The sequence below is a fragment of the Branchiostoma belcheri genome, unplaced genomic scaffold (assembly GCF_001625305.1).
Source record: "Branchiostoma belcheri isolate BF01 breed outbred unplaced genomic scaffold, Haploidv18h27 scaffold164, whole genome shotgun sequence".
Taxonomy (NCBI): Eukaryota; Metazoa; Chordata; class Leptocardii; order Amphioxiformes; family Branchiostomatidae; genus Branchiostoma; species Branchiostoma belcheri.
Window position 1 is genome coordinate 165,422 of NW_017803091.1, and position 22,590 is coordinate 188,011.

At 40.7% G+C, this 22,590-nt stretch overlaps 1 protein-coding gene across 1 annotated transcript; it reads right to left on the bottom strand.

Annotated features, from left to right (window-relative positions):
• Nucleotides 1-995: 995 nt before the first annotated feature.
• On the bottom strand, nt 996-9,440 carry LOC109466351. The gene is made up of 12 exons (XM_019764063.1): nt 9,351-9,440; nt 8,500-8,584; nt 7,784-7,917; nt 7,171-7,278; nt 6,882-6,938; nt 6,395-6,525; nt 5,489-5,543; nt 4,468-4,560; nt 4,088-4,222; nt 3,528-3,629; nt 1,419-1,577; nt 996-1,127 (listed from the first exon to the last, which is right to left on the bottom strand). Exons 1-12 carry the CDS (start codon nt 9,438-9,440, stop codon nt 996-998), a joined length of 1,281 nt encoding a protein of 426 aa, XP_019619622.1.
• Between the last annotated feature and the right edge of the window lie 13,150 nt (nt 9,441-22,590).

The window sequence follows — 22,590 nt, forward strand, 5'->3', positions numbered from 1 at the left end:
TAAGTGACAGCAGCTAGAGAAAAAGTATTTGCATGTCGTTAAGCAAGTTTTCCAGGATTTAGGACTTGGGTTTTACATATTTATTTCCCTCCATACTATAGTACCGGGTACCGAGTGACATTCACTCAATTTTTTTATTGATAAAACCTCAAAGATAATCTTGTATTTTCCTCAGAGGTTAATTCAGTTAATACTCCTTCTATCATAGATTACACAGGAAAGAAAGAAGTCAACGGATATTTCATGAAATTACCAGCTTTATTTTTTTTCACACGTCGGTCTCCTGATCAAATGAAAAAAAAACACAGCCATTATTTTTTCCGTGTGGTTATTACCTCTCCCGTAGCAACGGTTCCTTTCGCTATATATAACTACAAATCCTGGGGTATTTTTAGGCTTTCGAAACTGCGCTTACGCAAAGTTAATGATCGTATTTCCTATATTTAAGACATCGGTGAAGTTTATATTTCTTCATCAGTTTGCATTGTGCTTAGTGCGTTTTTCATAAGATCCGTAGGTTTTCGTGTCGTCTTACGTGGTTACAATTGAATACAATATTACACACATATTATGCGAAGTTTAATGGTAACTAGCACAATCCGGATGCAGCGTTGAAACGGTTTAAATGTTGCTTTATCCTCCATTTGTCTACAGCTGTTGAAGCATACTTCTGTCAACTTCTTTTTTTTAATATCAAAGTAAGTACAGATTTTTACTCTTTATATCCGTTTCATAAAAGCATTGTTTTCCGAAACAATCCATGTCAATACCAGCTTTGGTTAAAATTTAAGATAACATTGTAGTGATATTGCGAACAAAAGATGACGCTGATGATATAGTATTATAGGAAAAGCCAACGGGTTGGATTTTAATAAACCTACGTTAATTAAATATGACCATTAATAACTATCATGTCTTAAGCAAAAAAATCGTAACATTCCTGTAGAAACGGTATAGAACCGTCAGGGTTTATGGTAATCACCCTGTCCTGTAGTTCAGCTGTAGGAACCATCAGGGTTTATGGTAATGACCCTGTCCTGCAGACGAGCCTGCTCAGTAGCAAACACCAGCAGGTGGCTCTGCAGAGTCTCCTGTGGTCCGCTCAGTACGCAGGAACGGTCACCGGTCTGAAAGAAAATTTCCATTTAGGACAAGGCAATACATCAATGTATTATTGCATAGATACAAGGTACCAGGGATTTATATAATATTTTATAATATGAAAGCCTACAATATTAAAGTTTGGAAATAAAAAGTATGTACCAGATCATTTTTCAGCGATCAGGACTGTTTAAAGATGGTTGCTGTACGTCTCAACTTGGCTTTATCCATAGACGTCAGTAATCACGACATATATTAGTAAGGTTCTGATGTTTGTTTCTTGTTTATCTCACACATTAACTGTTACGTACACTAACCTGAACAGCCTTAACAAAGGCATCCATCAGGAAGTAGTCACCGCCATGCATTTCACGCATCCTGTTAGGGGGCGCTGCTGCACAGGGATGTTCCGTGGATGTCTGAGTCAGGAAGTCATACACATACACGGGACCGGGACTGGACCAGCGCAGCTCACCCTGGTCAGACGGGATATAAACGTAATAATGAGTAATAGGTTGCTGCACAGGGATGTTCCGTGGATGTCTGAGTCAGGAAGTCAAACACATACACGGGACCGGGACTGGACCAGCGCAGCTCACCCTGTACACACACGTGATGATGAATAATACAATAAGCATGGGTTTTACCTGCGGAAAAGACTCCTGGACCTGGACATTATTATTCATGATTACTACAATATACGATAGTTCAATTTCAATGAACAATGACAGTTGTAGCTTAGCATTTGTATGAATTTTCGTTTTTATTATTTCGTGTTCTTGTCATGTCAATTAGTAGAAAATTCTTTAATCAGTGACTATTTTGTAAGGCAAAATCACGTAACTCCAATTTTCATTGTCGGTGCTGTACACCTTGATCACGGTGTGACCTAGTCTCGCGAGAACACGAGACTAGGTGGAGACTTGTGTGGATCTTAATATGTTCTTGTTGTGAGGGCTAGCCCTTTATAATAGCCTCCGGCTAGTTGGGCAGTCCTGGCTGTATATACAATTCTTATACAGTCTAATAAATCAAATCAAATCGAATTGATCTTCTGGCCTCCCCCGCCTCCTTGCGGAGTAGGGGTATATAGGACTTGGGCAGCTCCCAACCTTCGATTAAACCCGGCACGTTCCAACTGTATGTGGACTGCTTCCTTGATCTTTCTATGTGCCTTACGGGATTTTTGGTCTATGATCTTAATCACGTCCAAGATGGGGCCGTTAGTAACACTATGGCCTTGTATTGGCTCAAGTGCGGAGTTGCCGTCCTGATGCCATCTGGACGACTTCTTGCCCCGGGACACTTGTGAACAGAGCCGTAACTTTAAACGAGGTGAGTACTTTCCAATCTTCCAACTTAATTTCTCGGATCTTGGTGACAAGATCGTTGGTCGTTGGAGTTTTTGATGTGTTCGGCAGACTGTCCCACCAGGGATTAGAGTACGTCAGCCAGGTGCCTAGCTAGATGGTACGTAATTGAGTTAATGTCTGACACAATCGGTCTCATCTTAAGTGGGTTCTCCAAACCAGGGTTTACCTTGCACAATGCCCTTGTCAGTCCCAAAGACCCACTACTTCCCAGTGAGGAGTATGGTACCGTCTACAAGATAGCCTGTGAACAGTGTGGTGTGGTGTATGTAGGTGAAACCGAAAGGTCCCTATATGTAGGTGAAGGAACAGAGAAACATCAAAAGTCATCAGGGCGTCGGCAAATCCGCACTTAGTCAACATAACTAAAAGAGGGTCATAGGTTACTAACGGCCCCCCTTGGACATCATTAAGATCATATGACCAAAAATCCCGTACGAAAGATCAAGGAAGCAGTCCACACACAGTTGGAACGTGCTGGGTCGAATCGTAACGAAGGTTGGGAGCTGCCCAAGTCATATTTACCCCTACTCCTAGGTCACTCCGTGATCAAAGTGTACAGTCGACACCGAAAATTTGGAGGTACGCGATTTTACGTTACAAATTACAGTCACTGATTGAAGAATTTTCTACTAACTGTTATTTTTACGTGGCTGATGAAACTCTTCAACGAGTGTCATGTCAAGTTATGGACATATAACACCTTGGTCTAGAACTGCAGAGGCGTTTTCGTTTCATATCGTTAAGAGAATAACTGAAGAATAGAACAATGTAACGTGTGACATGTAGATTTATTTATGGCAGGGGGATATAGTGTCATAATTCGTCAGTGGTAAATAATGAGAAGTTTCTCTTTGTAACATGAACACCCAACGTGTAACATAATGAGCTGCTGCCACACCGCATGCCTGCGAAGTTATTTGTTACGCGGAAGGGTGGTTATACCGGCCATAAATACAGATCCTTATGTGAATTGGGGAGTCATTTGCATAAAATGAAATGGAAATCCATGAATTTGTTAAAAACAGGAAATCAAATATCATCTCATCATCGCACCTTGGTGCCCGAGATCCTGGTCTGTCGCTCACAGACCTCCTGTGTGAAGCCCACCATGTTGGAGGAAACCGTCTGTCCTCCATCAAACTGGAAGTTCAAGACCTAAAAAAAAATACGAAGAAGAAGTATTTAAATTCGTTTTCGTCACCTCTATGCACGGACGATTTGGTGCCTCTGTTCGTTTATTTATTGGTTGTATGTCCGTTGTTAAGGAGATGTTGAAACCGCAGACCGAAAATTAAGTCCTGCTGGACTGACAGGAAGTAGAGACCAGAGGTAGTACAATTAAATTGAATATTAAATTAAATTTTCAATGCTCTTCATTTCCAGCCACTTGTTTATAAGAAGCAATGTTTCGATGGCCGTCTGCCATGTTCATCAGGCTATAATGACTGGTTCACTGTGCACTTAAGGCAGGTGTGACTGGTACGCAGTGCGAGAAACTCTTTAATGTTTTTGGTCGGTAAGAAAAAATAAACACACGATATTGTATTGGCTAAAACAAAACCACAGATTACAAACTGAGCAATTAATAGAAGTTAGTTCGAAAGAAAATTCACCTGATTGGAAACAACGTCGTTGTCACACTCGTACACACAGCGTCCGTACGGCCCAGTTCTCAGTGCCTCGGTCAGATTTTCTACATCCACCGGCTCCTGGAGACACACCACGCTGACTGGGAAGCCGGTACAGCCCTGTTGTAGACAAGAGAGAGAGAAAAGTGTGCATAGAGCTCTATATCCAGAAAAACTTTTTTGAATTACTGGAGTCTATGTGTAACAAATTTTATAAATATTTATATATATACTAAACTATTAAACTATATAATAAATATGAAAAGAACTAAATGCATTCTGAATTTCTGAATTGTAAGTGTTATTTTTGATAATCTTGTTCACATTTTAAGAATATCACCCCTGACGATACAGTACAACGTCACCTGTTTCGCCCGCTCTAGGTAGATCTTTTTTGCCGAATAAGGACAGGAGTCCTCCACCTGGCAGTCCATGCACCTGCTGGCTGCACCAGTTGGCTGGAAAGAACAACTCAGTTAGACCCCAGGCATTCCCTCTATCTAAAATTGTCCGGATTGAACCGAATATTTTGGCTCTGATCCGACTTTACTTCGGCTTGATTCCGCTCTGATCCGGCTCGATATGTCACAAATACCACAAATTTACCCGGTAATTATGTGTACATGTTGGGTAAATTTGTACCCGATTTTGATCTTAAGATAAATAGTGCAGTCTTCCTCTACAGCATATAACTAAAAAAACCCAACTCCCATTCCTGTATCAAATATACCCTGTATAAGTTTCCGCTTGCCAACTACAATTTCTGCCTGTGAATTTTTCTGGTAACTATATGCATTGTGGTACAAATGAGGGCGAAGGCATGATCTGAGGGACACAGAAAGGCCCTGGATAAAAGCACTGGATAAGCTCTTATCCAGGGCTTATAGGTAAGTAGTATATAATCGACACGCTGCTATTATTTTTTTTCAGGCGGTGCACAGCGGGGTAGGTCCGAGGTTACCGTCATTATGCTAAGGATAATCTTAGGAAAGGACGTCACCATCTTCACATGCAAAGTACCTGCAAACCGTAAACGATCGTTACCAATAATTCAATACCAATAATATTATCATTATCATTATTCGTCAGTGATAATCGTCAGATAGTTGAATATGTCAATCTCGACATCTATTTAGCTAATGAGCTAATTAACGAAATACAATCAAATATGCTACTGTATTCGATCGTTGGTGATGAATACAGTAGCATATTCGATTGTATTTCGTTAATTAGCTCATTAGCTAAAATCTTGCATACTGCACACTTGCACTTCCATACATCTCCATATTCTTAGCATAATGACGCTGACCTGTGACCTGCAACGCCCTCCAACGCCTGATTAAATAATGGCACCGTGTCGATTATATACTAACTAGACATTCTTACCTTGTTTTCAGGCACGAAATGCTTAAGACTTCCAAAGGAGGACACCTTGACGCAACTGTGAAAAATCGGCACGTGCGTGTTATGCGTGTAGGCACTGACCTTGAGCAAGTCAACGAATTCAGCTACCTAGGTTCCCTACAGACAGCGGACTGCCGCTCTAGCAGAGAGGTCAAGATTAGGATTGCCAAGTCTACCTCAGTATTAGGAAAACTCAAGCACATCTGGGCTAGCAGTAACATCTCAACAAAAACCAAAATCTATCTCCTACGTTCTCTAGTGTTGTCAATATTCCTGTATGGGGGGGGAGGCTTGGACGTTAAACGCAGAAATCACGAAACGAATTAATGCCTTCGAGATGAACTGCTACCGGAGATTACTTCAGATACACTGGTCTACACACACCACAAACGAAGAAGTTAAGCAGCGAGTCAAGTCACTGGCAGGCCCTCTCCCCAGTTTCCTGTCACTGGTAAAGAAGAGGAAGCTGCAGTGGTTTGGACACGTAACTAGAGCGAAGGGCACCTTAGCTCACACTACACTGCAAGGGAAGGCGGAGGGTGGACGAATGAGGGGGCGCCCTCGAAGGACCTGGACTAGTGACCTTAAGGAAAGGACAGGACATCCCCTGAGTCACCTGACAAGTCTGGCTGAGAACCGCCCTGGGTGGATAACTCTTGTGGACAGTTTAGTTGCCCCGACGGCAGGACAGACTGCTATGGGACCGGTGAGGTGAGGTGAGGTGTTATGTATAATGGCCCAGAAGACTTCCAGGGTGCAACAGAGAACAAATCGCAACGTAAACTACAAGAAATTGGAGATTTTAAGTAACCCTATAGGAGAGGAGAACCTGTTATTTTTTTATTAGATTACAAAGCTATTGATGCATCGAAGATTTGAAAAGCAAACCTTGAACCGCTAAGCCAGTAGCGTATGATGTCAATGTCGTGGCAGTGTTTGGTGAGAAGAGAAAAGCTACTGCCAGCTGTGTTCCGCCACGGTCCTCGCACGAAGCAGTGCGCAAAGTGCCAAAATCCCACCTAGGGGTAAATAAAGGAGGATTTTTATTAACTTGATGTAAGAGTTACCTTGTTATATATGGTAACATATCTATGTAAGTCGTGCATGCATAGTGAGATTTCTTTGTGTTTCTACATGATCTGTACTTAGCTCGTAGCTCTTAGCTTGTAAGAGAATGATTTACAATGAGTGCCTTCCATTCTTGTTATATAAAATATATCCATCAAATTAGAAAATTAATCGTACGTGTATATGAGTAGCTATGGTATACATATTTGATCCCATCTTCTATATCGGTTTAATTAATTTTATCTTATTTATGGCATAAGGACACCATGAAATAGCAACAAAAAATTACAATTAAAAGAAACATTACCGGATCAATGTGTTGAATGTTAATTATGTCCCCGATGGCTCCACTCTCAATCAGTTCCTACAAAACACAAGATGCACAAAGAAAGAAAATTTATTAGAATTAAATATCAAACATTTGACTGCAGTAGATAAGCTCTCGTAGTTGTTTGAATCGAAAGAAATCTTTTAATTCAGAATGGATATTTAAAGAAGAGAGCTGACATCTTTTTCTTCTTCTTGAAGTTATGAAGTATATTCCAACACGTACACATTACAGTCATCGGTTTAACGTTGCGTAACAGTTGTCTGACCTTTATTTTCCTGGCAGGTGGGTTGTATCTTAGCTCATGGCACACAGATAGGATGACATTGTTCTTCTCACAGGCCGTCACAATCTCACGACAGTCCTCCTCTGTAAGCTGTAAGTTTAGTTGGTATCACTGTAGGTGTATTTTAGTAGGACACCCTAAGCAGAATAGTATTCTTTTACACCTCCGCCTACCATTTAAAGTTACGGCATGTGATTTTTTCATTGTACTTATTATTGTTAACAGATTCTATGCATATTCCACTGTCATTGCTCCCAAGCCTTTGAGTCCAAATCCAATTGGACGTCCATGTAACTCTGCGTTTACATTTACACCATTTCACCCTCACTTAGTGTTATTCTATCGTATTCAACTACGGACACATGGGCAATCAAACAAACTGATAAATATGCAGAAGAAGCATATCCTTACGTGTACGTACATGGTGACAACAATAGTTTCTTGTCCCTACAACGGAACGATTGTTTTGCAGGTACTAGTACTCTGCAGCGAATAGATGCTGTCTTTTAGTTTCCCATTAAGCATTAGAAGTTTCTTTATTGCATTTTCTCTTCACACAGAATAACACTAGTACACAACAATTCAGTGTACATACTGCCATGGGTTTCTCCAGAAGAATGTGGTAGCCTCTGTCGGCGAAGGCCAGGGCAGGACCTTTGTGTAGCTGGTCGGGGGTTGCTATGACAACACAGTCGGCAAACTTTTCCCTCTCCGCAGCTTTCTGCCAATCTGGAAAAACGGTGCAGACACGGGCACATGATTTTTTTAAATGCTGATGGTAAAAAGTACGCCATTGTATAGTCAAAGCAGCATAACAATTTTTTTACTTCCGAGATGGAAGTACCGTTTTGGTCGGCGCTGAGAGATATGAAATATATGTCTTTACTTCATTGACAGAGTTTAACTCGATATGCCTTTTGGTCTCGGGAAAATGCGAAAATTCCCGAGTGAATGAGTTAAAAATCCCTGAGTTCTTGTTTTCCTTTGCCCTCTGTCATACCTCAAAATTACAGGTCACAAAATGGCAAGGAAAACAAACCTAATTGGTGCGTCATGTGGCATTTTCTAATAGCATGGATTAAAGTATAAACCTACAGAGCTATATTTCAGGTCTGGTTGACGGTATAAATATACATGTATAATCAAATTAGCACATGTGTATTAAAAAAAAAGGCTCCACACAAAGACATACCTTTTGGCCTAAGTCATGAAATCTACTTTTCTGCGTGTACGCTTTTCTTTCCTTTTTACTTTACGTTATAGGTTTAGTGACAAAATGGAAGGTACATAGAAGGTTTTGGTAAGCCTTACCTGTGAAGACATTTTTCTCAAGAATGTTGAACTGTTGCTGAAGACGTTGTCGCCTGAGCAGCCCAGGATCGGCAACACCAACAACCTGGAAGATGTCACTTTGATTAATGCCACGCAAAGTCAAATTGATTAAAGTCAATTGGTGCAAGTTTGAAACATGAACACTAAACCCAAACTAATGTGATTTAAACCGATTTGGTTTTTACCTTCATAAAAAGTGAGGTATTATTTTTGGCCTGTCTATGTCCGAGTATCTGTCTGTCTGTATTTCGGCATATTTGGGGCCAGCATAATTTAAGAAGGTTTTCATGGATTGTGACATCTTGAAGTAATTTTGCATGTTTACTTCGCTTTGCATAAATTTAACCTTTGACTCCATGAGTCAGTTAGTCAGTTAGAAATGAAAAGGGTAAGTAGAAAAGAAAAATTTGGCTAGATGTTTAAAACAAGAAAAAAGTGTTCTGTTCTCCTGTCTTGTTCTGTTAAATTTTTATGTCCTTTTGCAGCAAATTATGCATATATGCTAGGATATCGAACCTTCATTACTTTTTTTTTCACCGCGCACTACAACAGTGTAGCGGAAGTTCTTTTGTAAAAAGATTCAATGTTGACGACTTAAAAAAAAACGTTTGTATCTAACTCCATCCAAAATACTTCAATATAGTGTAGCAGAGATTTTGTTCTAAATGTGCTTTTGTCACTGGCTAACTATTCTAAATGTCCCCATGTAAAGGGATCCGTCCAAAGACCTGAAGAAAGGTTAACACGTCTTGTGAAAAAGGGCGGGACTACGTGAGGTGAGGAAATCGTCTGTATATTCCATACCAGGGCACGTTCCGAACTCTACTCACCTGAAAGCGCTCACTGTTGTCAAGTGAGAACCTAGCGTACATTTCTCCCCTGTTTCCAGCTCCAATAATCAAGGCCCTGACTGGAGCCATGGCCGCACACGGGCAATTTCACCTGTAATATAAGAATAATGAGTCACAAAGATCTGTACTAGTCAATTTCAATTATAGGTAATAGGTAATTGTGACGTATTCTAACAGGATAAATGATAACATGCTTTTTTGTTAATAGCCGTAGTAAAATATTTGCATAATTTGCCATGCCTATGTTGTTAGTTATCTAAATATTTTCACATGGGAGAGTGTCTGAAAGCCTTCCCTAAAATGACCTTACTTGATAAAATTTACTAAAATAAGCCCATTTGTATTCTATTTCTAGATTATATCTTTATAAAATATGGTTAAAAAACAAGATTGCAGATCCAATAGTAGACCGGATAGCCTAAATATTCATAGCGTAATTTAGTTACGCCATTTCGATGTTGTTGTCATGGAAATCACGAGTCTTAACAGACCTTAATACAGTAGTATACACATACATGTACATGTATTTGTTTTGCTTTGTTTTGTTTTGTTGTATACCTTCCCTACCGGGAATAACCTTGTTTTTTTTTTATTTGCACAACAGCAATAAAAATTATACGTAACAAAAACGACGTTAAAGAAAAAATGCAGACGTTAAAGAAAAAAAATGCAGAAATAATGTCATAATTAAGTTTTACGTCATAATGTGGCGGAAGTTTGTGATAAATTTTGCACTACACAATCCTCTAAAAATTTTGGTCATACTATAAGTAAACTAGAGTTCCCCGATCTCATACCTTCGCCAAATGATGTTAATCTTTATGACTGACAAATTATAGATTAGATTATTCCCCCCTGATTTGAGAAATAGGAACCTAATTTTCATGAATTATATCATTTTATCATAATCTCAACCAAAAAAACAGTCTTATATTAACAAAAAATGCATTCTAGCATTTCCTAATAAATTATGCAAATGAGGTCCTGATTTGAATAAATTATGTTTAATGATGTTCACCTCAATTTAACTTTCAAATACCACAAGTATGAAATTCCAGGCAGTTATCATTACATAATTATAAAATTTCCCCATAAATTATGCAAATTATATCCATATTTGCATAATTGTCACATAATTATGTGAAGGATCACGTAAGCTACCTACATACCAAAAATCACGACGATCCATCAACCGGTTCTTGAGTTATCCCCTTTTGAATATTTTCAAGAATATATCGCTGCAGTTCCAGAGCAAGCCGCTAGGGGGCCTAAACTCACATCTTCCCCAGCACAAGAGCTACCTACCATCTAAATTTCATCACCATAGCATGCCTAGATCATGAGATATCAAAACCAGAAGTTCAGCTGCAGTACCATAACAAGCCGCTAGGGGGTCCAAAATCTAATCATTTTGAGGTCTCATCAAGACCTACCGACCTACCAAGTATCAAGACAATACATCAAGGCCTTCTCAAGTTATCGTGTTGACAGACAGACACACACACACACACACACACACACACACACACACATACACGAACGCCCCTGAAAACATAACCTTCTTGGCGAAGGTAATTAGGACCAGAATTAAACAGAGGCTCCCAAGACCCTGTCCCGGTATGGCAATTTATTCCCGGTTTGAATACCTTTAACAAGTTAAACTGTCTGTCCATGCCCCATTTCACTCACCTGCAACAACGCCCCTATTTAGAATAAAGCAGTCGAGATGGCCTAGCTAGTGCGCCTTGCCTCCCATTTTTTTGAAATATTTTTTTGTCTCATTGACTATGGAAATGAGGTCGTAATTAGAATAATCTAGTTTAATTTATGATTTTCCTAATTCAAATGACAAATATTTTCGTTTAAAACTCCTCTACTTTGTAATACTTCATTTCAACATGTCCTCATTAATTATGCAAATGACCTCCACATTAACATAATGTATGCATAGTGGTGTTAACCTTTAAGTAACTTACACATGTCACAAGGTATAAAAATACGTTGTTCCTATGTGGACTTATTGGCTTTTAGAGATTTCGCCAGAAAGTGCCCTGCAGTTCCAGAACAAGCCGCTAGGGAGACCAAACTTACACCACTTATTGCTGACAGGAAAAGCTATCTGTTACCGAAAAGTCAAGACCATAGTATGTTCAGGACAAAAGATACAAAAATCGGAAATTCTGCTGCAGTGCCAAGGTCATCCACCAGGAGGCCCATATTTGACCTTGACCTTTCTCGTCCTAACACTTATCAACATACCAAATAGCATTATAACTCATAAAGGCGTTCTGAAGTTATGCTGACTACAAATGTGCGGAAACACAAACACACAGACGGACAGACACACGCACACAGACACGCCAAAACAATACCTCCATTTTTCATGGGGGTAAAAAAGCATAACATACCAGAGCAGGGTCTGATAGTCCTTGCATAGAGCGAGGGAGAAACAAATAGGGTCCGGGTACATTTACAGTCGTGACTCGTGTTCAAGCTGAACCAAACAAACATATATTAGTTTAAACATATATTAGTAAGTTTTCAAGACTTTGCTTGCATGGAGTATTGCTGGCACGAAATCATCTTAAGTTTGTTTTGCACAAACTAACATTTAACTTAGCTATCCACACGAAAAGTGTGCATACTTCTGTAGCATACTTCGGTGGGGTCGTGTGGCGTAGCGGCAGAGTGCGCGACTCGGAACTAAGAGTCCCGGGTTCGAGTCCTGACATGCAACCGATCTTGTGCCCTTGGGAAAGGCACTTTACACGACTTTCCTCACTTAGCTCAGGTGTAAATGAGTATTGTCCTGTCCTGTATTTGTCCCCTGTGCTGGTGGCGGCATTAATATAAGTTGAAGAAACTTGAGTGTGTCGTTACCACGTCTGGTGATTACATGTTGGAATAAATAAAAAAAAAAACTTCTGTAGCACGGATATGATCATCATGAGCCATTGAGCCTATCTTTTATCAGTTGAATCGCCTGTTGTTTAGTAAGCAGGCGTAAATATTGTATCTAAGAAGTACCGCCGGAGTTGGTACCTTAAAAAAGATAAAAAAAAGACTGAACTTTGATATAGATTTTACATCGTGTTCAAAGCAGTGCTGCGAGGTCTGATAGGTCGGAAAGTGTCACGTGTAAACAGCAGCGACCTTGAGAGAGAGAGAGAGAGAGAGAGAGAGATACGCATCCGATCGGGCTATTGTGACATACCCTAATGTCCAAGCAAAGGATCCGGCTCATTCAAATATATTACATTTTTATACATTTTTTTCTGACATTGTACTGTAAATGATATCATAAGAGTCTAGAACAACGTCAAACATCGTCTTGAAAACTCGTCTAGCCTAAGGCCTTTACCAGACCAAGGACATTATACAGAACCGCCTGTAGTATATCCTTGACCGGACGTATGACCTGATAGGTCGACCTCATTAAACTCACAACCAGCGCATGCACTTTGCCCTGCATACTGATTGTCTTTTAAACCTTGTGACTAAAGCTGCTGACATAGTCTAAATCTGTTACACATTGCAATGTCACCTTGTGTCTTGGGAAAATACATTGTTTATTCGGCACACCGAGGTAAATAGTTCGGTTACAAAATGTCCCCTCACATTTCATGCAAAGCTGAGAGTCACTTTTTGATTACGTTAAAGAACCCCCTTTCACACACATGTGCGCTAGCGAGCCCACACAACAATAGAGATGTACACCAGTGTAAAAGAGAGCTGGTCTTGGTGGAGCTTTTGGTGTTTGGAAGACTCCGGACTTCATTCTAACGTTATATCAAGGTAATGTCATCAAAATCATCTTCGAAATCACAGAAACAAGAAATCGTCAAACCCAGGCTGTGCCATGACGCTAATGCCGCCGAAACAAACGGCAAATGAGCTACAGCGGGAGCCTGGGATTTATGTAAATGAATGTCTTTGGCACATGGGCGTAAAAATAAATTTCACACGCACTACGAACATCCCTGAAAGGAAACGAATGCCAACGGTTTTCCATGTGATAAAACCTTCTCGGCTTGACTCATCCTAGACGGTGAGATAATCGCAAACACAGTTCTTGATACAACACTGTGATTATCCACCAGAAGGCACGGTTCTAGATAACCTTGAAGCGTTTCCGTATCTAAAGAAATCACGTTCTTGGCTAAACAGATATTTTATCCAGAACGGTGCCTCGGGTCCCGCACAGTTCTAGAAACACATTGGCCTGTCCCTTTCTGTGCACGATGTGTAGGTAGCTGACAAATCCACTTCACACTTATTTTGGCTGATCAATTTTTTAAGTAACTATTTTAACCATTAAGCTAGCCATTCTCTGCGCTAGTTAACACCAAAACTAAAATCTTTGGGCTGGTTACAAACGTCTCCTCAGATTAAACCAAGAATGCTGTTATGCGTGTGACCAGTCCAGCATTTCTGTCCGAGGCATGGAAAGACATTCTTGCGAAGTTCTAAGTAACAGAGAATGCGCCCTTAAAGTCTGCAATAACCTATAATAGAACAATATGATACTAAGGACTTTAGTATTTCATAATCCTGTTTGGGAGATGTATGGGGAGGATGAAATTATTGTTTTGGTACAGGACCGGTATTTACTAAACTGGCAGGCTGTCTGAACCGATCAGAAGCGCATTGCTGATAGAACTTTTTACTCAATTTTTCGTTTTTCTGATAAAACACACGAAAAGTACACAAATGAGGAATCCTCTAGCATACTTAGGTTTTTAAAGTGTAATGACCACGCCTAACAAAACGTTGCCAAGCTTACAGTGCGAGAAATAAGGGACGAATTATAAAATGAAGTAGAATATTGGTGTGTGTGTGTGACGCGTCTGGCAATTGTGTCCGAGGCTAGGCAAGAAATTCCTGCGGAGTTCTAAGTAACAGAGATTGCGCCATAACAGTTTGCAATAACCTGCAATAGACCGATATGATGAGGAGGATTTTAGTTTTTCAAAATTTCGGGCCATATTGATCCCTTCACCGTGCAGTCACGGGAGGTCATGCCATCGGCACGCCCAAGCAGGCGCTGGGGGCCGCGTAGATCCCTTTCCCGTACAGTTACAAGAGGTCTCGCCGTCGGCACGCCTAAGCAGGCGCACGGGGCCGCGTAGATCCCTTTACCGTACAGTCACGAGAGGTCATGCCGGCCAGCACAGAGTAGAACATAGCGTGTCGGGCTGTTCACCGTGCAGTCAAGAGGGGGCCCGTTTTGGACCCTTACGGCCCCCACTTTACGTAGCTTAATAAAAGCTTAAATATTGATTTTAAAGCTAACGTTACGCACACTTAAATGCATCTTATCTGAAACAATTTAAGTTAACTGCAAAAGTGATACATATCTAGGTCTTTATTTTTTAAACGTTGTGAAGTACACATGTGGAGTAAACTCCTGCAGATCAGTGTTTTATCTTTACTTTAACATTAAGCAACCTTAAACATCAAGTAAGGATTCGTGTATGTTTGAGTAGACTTTACGTTGTTCCTAAAGAGAGTGTAAAGACTGCCTGCCGATTTTTGCATTTGCATCCACACGAATAGTTGACATACTTCTGTAGCACGGATATGATCATCATAAGCCATTGAGCCTACCTTTTATCAGTTGAATCGCCTGTTGTTTAGAAAGCAGGGGTAAATTTTGTATTTAAGAAGTACCGCCGGAGTTGGTACCTTCAAAATAAAATCCAGATGTAAGAAAAGACTGAGCTTTTGATATATGGATTTTATATAGTGTTCAAAGCAGCGCTACGAGGTCTGATAGGTCGGAAACTGTCACGTGTGTGACGTCTTGTGCAAAGCAGAGCTGCGAGGTCTGATAGGTCGGAAACTGTCACGTGTAAACAGCTGCGCCCTTGAGAGAGAGGGAGAGATACGCGTCCGATCGGGCTATTGTGACATACCCTTATGTCCAAGCAGAAGGATCCGGCTGGTTGACAATATTTTACATTTTTACATCATCTTTTTTTGGCATTGTACTGTAAATAATATCCTAAGAGTCTAGAACAACGTCAAACACCGTCTTGAAAATTCGTCTAGCTTAAGGCTTTCACCGGACCAAGGAAATTATACAGAACCGCCTGTAGTATATCCTTGACCGGACGTATGACCTGATAGGTCGACCCCATTGACCTCACAACCAGCGCATGTACTTTGCCTTGCAAACAATTAATGAGTTGTTTTTTTTGCTGAATGTTGTTTAAACCATGTGATTAAAGCTGTTTTTTCTGCTGAATCACGGTCGTTTAAACCTTGTGATTAAAGCTCATGACATATGACTGAACCCGTGACACGTTGTAATGTCATCTTGAGTTTGTGGAAAATCCATTGTTCATTCGGCACACGGAGGTAAATAATTCGATTACAAAATGTTCCCTCAAACGTCATGCAAAGCTGAAAGTCACCTCTTGATCACGTTAAAGAACCCCCTTTCACACACATGTGCGCTAGCGAGCCCACACACGTATCTATAACAAGAGAGATGTATACCAGTGTAAAACAGCACCCAACCTGGTCTTGGTAGATCTTTTGCTGTTGGGAAACCTCCGGGCTTCTTTCTAACGTTACATCAAGGTTATGTCATCAAAATAATCTTCGAAATTATTGAAGACAAAATCGCTGTGCTATTTCTCTACTGCTGATACTACTGCTGCTGATCATATTCGTGCTACGGAAGAATGCCAATTGTGGATAGTGAAGTTAACTGTTAGTTTGTGCAAACCAAACTTTAGACGATTTCGTGTGAGCAATACGCCCAGCAAGCAAAGTCTTGATAAGTCGTTTATTTATAGACTGATAACACTTACTAATATATGTTTATGTCTGTTCTGCTTGAACACGACTGTACATTTATGTACCCAGACCCTATTTGTTTCTCCCTCGCTCTATGCACGGACTGTCAGACCCTGCTCTGATAGGTTATGGCTTTATTAGCTCTAGTTACAAAATTAAACAAGTCTCCGTGAAGTTTTATATTTTGCAGATTGAGAACAGTATTGTGTATATAAACAGTGTGTGATCACGTAACAACTGGTAACTACGTATCGTAAAAATGGCTAAATCCCTGGTCTAATAATCTAGCCCTTGCCCTTAGCCTGCGTGCATGTGTGTGTGTGTGTGTGTGTGTGTGTGTGTGTGTGTGTGTGTGTACATGTATGTGTGTATGTGTGTTTAGTGGGTTCTTTAAAGTGGCCGAGGTGTGACAAATGTGTCTTTTCATGAACTCAAGATCACATCGCATCATGCTACAGATTCAGAACTACGTCAACGTGGTCAAGGTGTGGCTCACAGCCTGTCACAGGTTTTCGTTTAATCTGAGGGAACGTTTGTAACCAGACCAAAGACTTTGGTTTTGATGTTAACTGGCGCAAAGAATGGCTAGCTTAATGGTTCAAAAATACTTTAAAAAGTTCATTAGCCGAAATAAGTGTGAGATGGATTTATCAGCTACCTATTTATTATAGTTACCCCTGTATGAACTGTCATTTTAACGCCCAAAGAAATACATATCTAGACGTATATCAGTACGCTTGCTGTGTCCTAAACCGTGCCTGTCCTGTTCTGTGTCTGAGTGGGCACAGAAAAAAAGGTCTAGATCCATCGACCGGGTCAGTTGGAACCCCCCCCCCCCCCAACACACACACACACACAGTTACATTAGTTTCCTTTCAGGGATGTTAGTAGCGCGTGTAAAAATTTATTCTTACGCCCAAGTGCAAAAGACAGTCATTCGTATAGAACCCGCTGTAGCTCATTTGTCCTTCGTAACGACGGCATTAGCGTCATGGCACAGCCCGGGGTTGACGATTTTGTGTGGAGCGATTTTGCCCTCAGTGATTTCGAAGATGATTTTGATGTAACGATCAGCTTGATATAACGTTAGAAAGAAGTCCAGAATCTTCCCAACAGCAAAAGCCCAACCAAGAACAGCGCTCTTTTTTACACTGACATAAGAAGTTTTATTGCAAATTAGTCTAATTGCAAATCATAAACATACAACAGTATCGAAACAGATTGTATTATTATACAATAGTATCTACATGATGAAAAGTAGTTGACTAAAACTATAGCTATGACATACATCTCTATTGTTATTTATTAATACGGGTGTGGACGCGCTAGCGCACATGTGTGTGTGGAAGGGGGCTCTTTTATATAAATAACGTGATCAAGAAGTGACTCTCAGTTTTTCATAAAATTTGAGGGGGCATTTTGTTACCAGACCAGGCTGGGTGCTGTTTTACACTGGTATACATCTCTCTTGTTATAGATACGTGTGTGGGCTCGCTAGCGCACATGTGTGTGAAAGGGGGTTCTTTAACGTGATCAAGAGGTGACTTTCAGCTTTGCATGACGTTTGAGGGAACATTTTGTAATCGAACTATTTACCTCCGTGTGCCGAATGAACAATGGATTTTCCACAAACTCAAGATGACATTACAACGTGTCACGGGTTCAGTCATATGTCATAGGCTTTAATCACAAGGTTTAAACGACCGTGATTCAGCAGAAAAAAACAGCTTTAATCACATGGTTTAAACAACATTCAGCAAAAAAAAACTCATTGATTGTTTGCAAGGCAAAGTACATGCGCTGGTTGTGAGGTCAATGGGGTCGACCTATCAGGTCATACGTCCGGTCAAGGATATACTACAGGCGGTTCTGTATAATGTCCTTGGTCCGGTGAAAGCCTTAAGCTAGACGAATTTTCAAGACGGTGTTTGACGTTGTTCTAGACTCTTAGGATATTATTTACAGTACAATGCCAAAAAAAGATGATGTAAAAATGTAAAATATTGTCAACCAGCCGGATCCTTCTGCTTGGACATAAGGGTATGTCACAATAGCCCGATCGGACGCGTATCTCTCCCTCTCTCTCAAGGGCGCAGCTGTTTACACGTGACAGTTTCCGACCTATCAGACCTCGCAGCTCTGCTTTGCACAAGACGTCACACACGTGACAGTTTCCGACCTATCAGACATCGTAGCGCTGCTTTGAACACTATATAAAATCCATATATCAAAAGCTCAGTCTTTTCTTACATCTGGATTTTATTTTGAAGGTACCAACTCCGGCGGTACTTCTTAAATACAAAATTTACCCCTGCTTTCTAAACAACAGGCGATTCAACTGATAAAAGGTAGGCTCAATGGCTTATGATGATCATATCCGTGCAACAGAAGTATGTCAACTATTCGTGTGGATGCAAATGCAAAAATCGGCAGGCAGTCTTTACACTCTCTTTAGGAACAACGTAAAGTCTACTCAAACATACACGAATCCTTACTTGATGTTTAAGGTTGCTTAATGTTAAAGTAAAGATAAAACACTGATCTGCAGGAGTTTACTCCACATGTGTACTTCACAACGTTTAAAAAATAAAGACCTAGATATGTATCACTTTTGCAGTTAACTTAAATTGTTTCAGATAAGATGCATTTAAGTGTGCGTAACGTTAGCTTTAAAATCAATATTTAAGCTTTTATTAAGCTACGTAAAGTGGGGGCCGTAAGGGTCCAAAACGGGCCCCCTCTTGACTGCACGGTGAACAGCCCGACACGCTATGTTCTACTCTGTGCTGGCCGGCATGACCTCTCGTGACTGTGCGGTAAAGGGATCTACGCGGCCCCGCGCGCCTGCTTAGGCGTGCCGACGGCGAGACCTCTTGTAACTGTATGGGAAAGGGGTCTACGCGGCCCCACGCGCCTGCTTGGGCGTGCCGATGGCATGACCTCCCGTGACTACACGGTGAAGGGATCGATACGGCCCCGCAATTATGAAAAACTAAAATCCTCATCATCATATCGGTCTATTGCAGGTTATTGCTAACCGTTAGGGTGCAATCTCTGTTACTTAGAACTCCGCAAGAATTTCTTGCCTAGTATATACTAGTAGCCTCGGACACAATTGCCAGACGCGTCACACACACACCAATATTCTACTTCATTTCATAATTCATCCCTTATTTCTCGCACTGTAAGCTTGGCAACGTTTTGTTAGGCGTGGACATCACACTTTAAAAACTAAGTATTATAGAGGATTCCTCATTTGTGTACTTTTCGTGTGTTTTATCAGAAAAACAAAAAGGTGAGAAAATATTTCTGTCAAGCAATGCGCTTTTGACCGGTTCGAACCCCCAGCCAGTTTTAACAAATTCCGGACCTGTACTAAAACAATAATTTTATCCGCTCTATACATCTCCCAAACATATTTTGAAATACTGAATTTCTCAGTATTATGTAGTTCTATGGCATTTGATTGCAAACTTTTAGGGCGCATTCTCTATTACTTAGAACTTCGCAAGGATTTCTTGCCAATCCTCGGACACAAATGCTGGACGGGTCATACGTACACGTACAGCATGTTACTTCATTTTAGAATTCGTCCCTTATTTCTCCGACTGTAAGCTTGGCAACATTTTATTAGCCGTGGACATCACATGTATGCTAGACGATTCCTGTGTTTCATCAGAAAAACGAAAAATTGAGTAAAAATTCAGAGTCTATCAGCAATGCGCTTCTGATCGGTTCAGACAGCCTGCCAGTTTAGCAAATACCGGCCCTGTACCAAAACAATAATTTCATCCGCCCCATACATGTCCCAAACAGGATTATGAAATACTAAAGTCCTCAGTATCATATCCTTCTATTATAGGTTATTGCAGACTTTTAGGACGCATTCTCTGTTACTTAGAACTTCGCAAGGATTTCTTTCCATGCCTCGGACAGAAATGCTGGACTGGTCACACGCATAACAGCATTCTTGGTTTAATCTGAGGAGACGTTTGTAACCAGCCCAAAGATTTTAGTTTTGGTGTTAACTAGCGCAGAGAATGGCTAGCTTAATGGTTAAAATAGTTACTTAAAAAATTGATCAGCCAAAATAAGTGTGAAGTGGATTTGTCAGCTACCTACACCTCGAGCACAGAAAGGGACAGGCCATTGTGTTTCTAGAACTGTGCGGGACCCGAGGCACCGTTCTGGATAAAATATTTGTTTAGACAAGAATGTAGTTTCTTTAGACACGGAAACGCTTCAAGGTTATCTAGAACCGTGCCTTCTGGTGGATAATCACAGTGTTGTATCAAGAACTGTGTTTGCGATTATCTCACCGTCTCGGATGAGTCAAGCCGAGAAGGTTTTATCACAAGGAGAGCCGTCGGCATAAGTTTCCTTTCAGGGATGTACGTAGCGCGTGTGAAATTTATTTTTACGCCCATGTGCCAAAGACATTCATTTACATAAATCCCAGGCTCACGCTGTAGCTCATTTGCCGTTTGTTTCGGCGGCATTAGCGTCATGGCACAGCCTGGGCTTAATGATTTCTTGTTTCTGTGATTTCGAAGATGATTTTGATGTCATTACCTTGATATAACGTTAGAAAGAAGTCCGGAGTCTTCCCAACACCAAAAGCTCCACCAAGACCAGCGATCTTTTACACTGGTATACACCTCTACTGTGTGTGTGGGCCGAATGAACAATGGATTTTCCCCAAGCACAAGGTGACATTGCAATGCATCACGGACTCAGACTATGTCAGCAGCTTTAATCACAAGGTTTAAAAGACAATCAGTATGCAGGGCAAAGTGCATGCGCTGGTTGGGAGTTCAATGGGGTCGACATAACAGGTCATATGTCCAGTCAAGGATATACTACAGGCGGTTCTGTATAATGTCCTTGGCCCGGTGAAGGCCTTAGGCTATACGAGTTTTCAAGACGATGTTTGACGTTGTTCTAGACTTTTAGGATATTATTTACAGTACATTGCCAGAGAAAAATGTATAAAAATGTAATATATTTGAATGAGCCGGATCCTTCTGCTTGGACATAAGGGTATGTCACAATAGCCCGATCGGATGCGTATCTCTCGAATCTCTCTCTCTCAAGGTCGCTGCTGTTTACACGTGACAGTTTCCGACCTATCAGACCTCGCAGCTCTGCTTTGCGCAAGACGTTACACACGTGACAGTTTCCGACCTATCAGACCTCGTAGCATTGCTTTGCGCAAGAAGTTACACACGTGACAGTTTCCGACCTATCAGACCTCGTAGCATTGTTTTGCCCAAGAAGTTACACACGTGACAGTTTCCGACCTATTAGACCCCGTAGCACTGCTTCGGGTTAGAAGTTACATACGTAACAGTTTCCGACCTATCAGACCTCGTAGCATTGCTCTGAACACGATGTATTAACCTATATCAAAGTTCAGTCTTTTTTTACATCTGAATTTTACTTTGAAGGTAGCAACTCCCGCGGTACTTCTTCAATACAAGATTTACGCCTGCTTACTAAACAACAGGCGATTCAACTGATAAAATATAGGCTCAATGGCTTATGATGATCATATTCATGCTACAGAAGTATGTCAACTATTCGTGTGGATGGCGAAGTTAGATATTAGTTTGTGCAAATCAAACTTTAGACGATTTCGTGCGAGCAATACGCCACGCAAGCAAAATCTTGATAAGTCGTTTATTTATAGACTGCTAACAATTACTAATTATGGGTTCACCACACCACGAAGTGGTGGTGAACCCATATTGCTTTTTCTGATGTTTCTTCTCCTTCTCCTCCTCCTCCTGCCATATCTTTAAATGGATTCAGCTTCTTCATTTTAGGGCCTAAGGTCCTGAAATTTGGTATGGAGGTACAGTGGGCAAATACCCCTAGGCGTTTTTTAAATTTTTGTGATACAGGCTTTTAGAATGGTTTTATTTGAGTTTTTTGGCTGTGTTATAGCAAATGTATTACTGTGTTAGTGTGCCGTGTTTACCACGTCTGGGCATGAGTCATCACAATGGAATGCAGGGCATCAACCAATAGGCATGCAGCTTTCCTCTATACTTCTTGCTGATTGGCTGTTGGGATTTAACTTGATTAACACCCGCACAGAGCATTTCCACCTGCACAGAGCATTTCTTGCTGATTGGCTGTTGGGATTTAACTTGATTAACACCTGCACAGAGCATTTCCATACTGACAGTATGTCTTTATTCAAGTGTTTTGGTAGGTATTTCAAGCTTTTCTGCTCCAGCATTGGAATGCGGGGCATGAACGTTTTTTATTTTATTTTGAAAATCAACAGTTTGCATTATGCAATCAAAAATCCTAACCAATAAAGTAGGGAATAGCTATCCAACTGTTGTTTTAGTTGTATGTTACTTCATATTATAGTTATATCAATGTAAACAGGGTTCTAGCTAGCGCT

Bases quoted from the DNA above. Each gene is read 5' to 3' on its own strand.
- LOC109466351 (XM_019764063.1), bottom strand. From the start codon at position 9,440: ATGGCTCCAGTCAGGGCCTTGATTATTGGAGCTGGAAACAGGGGAGAA. The intron at 4,561-5,488 runs GTAAGAATGTCT...TGTTCTTTCCAG, and splicing joins ATTTCGTGCCTGAAAACAAG to CCAACTGGTGCAGCCAGCAG. The intron at 1,578-3,527 runs GTGCGATGATGA...CCGTCTGACCAG, and splicing joins CCAGGATCTCGGGCACCAAG to GGTGAGCTGCGCTGGTCCAG.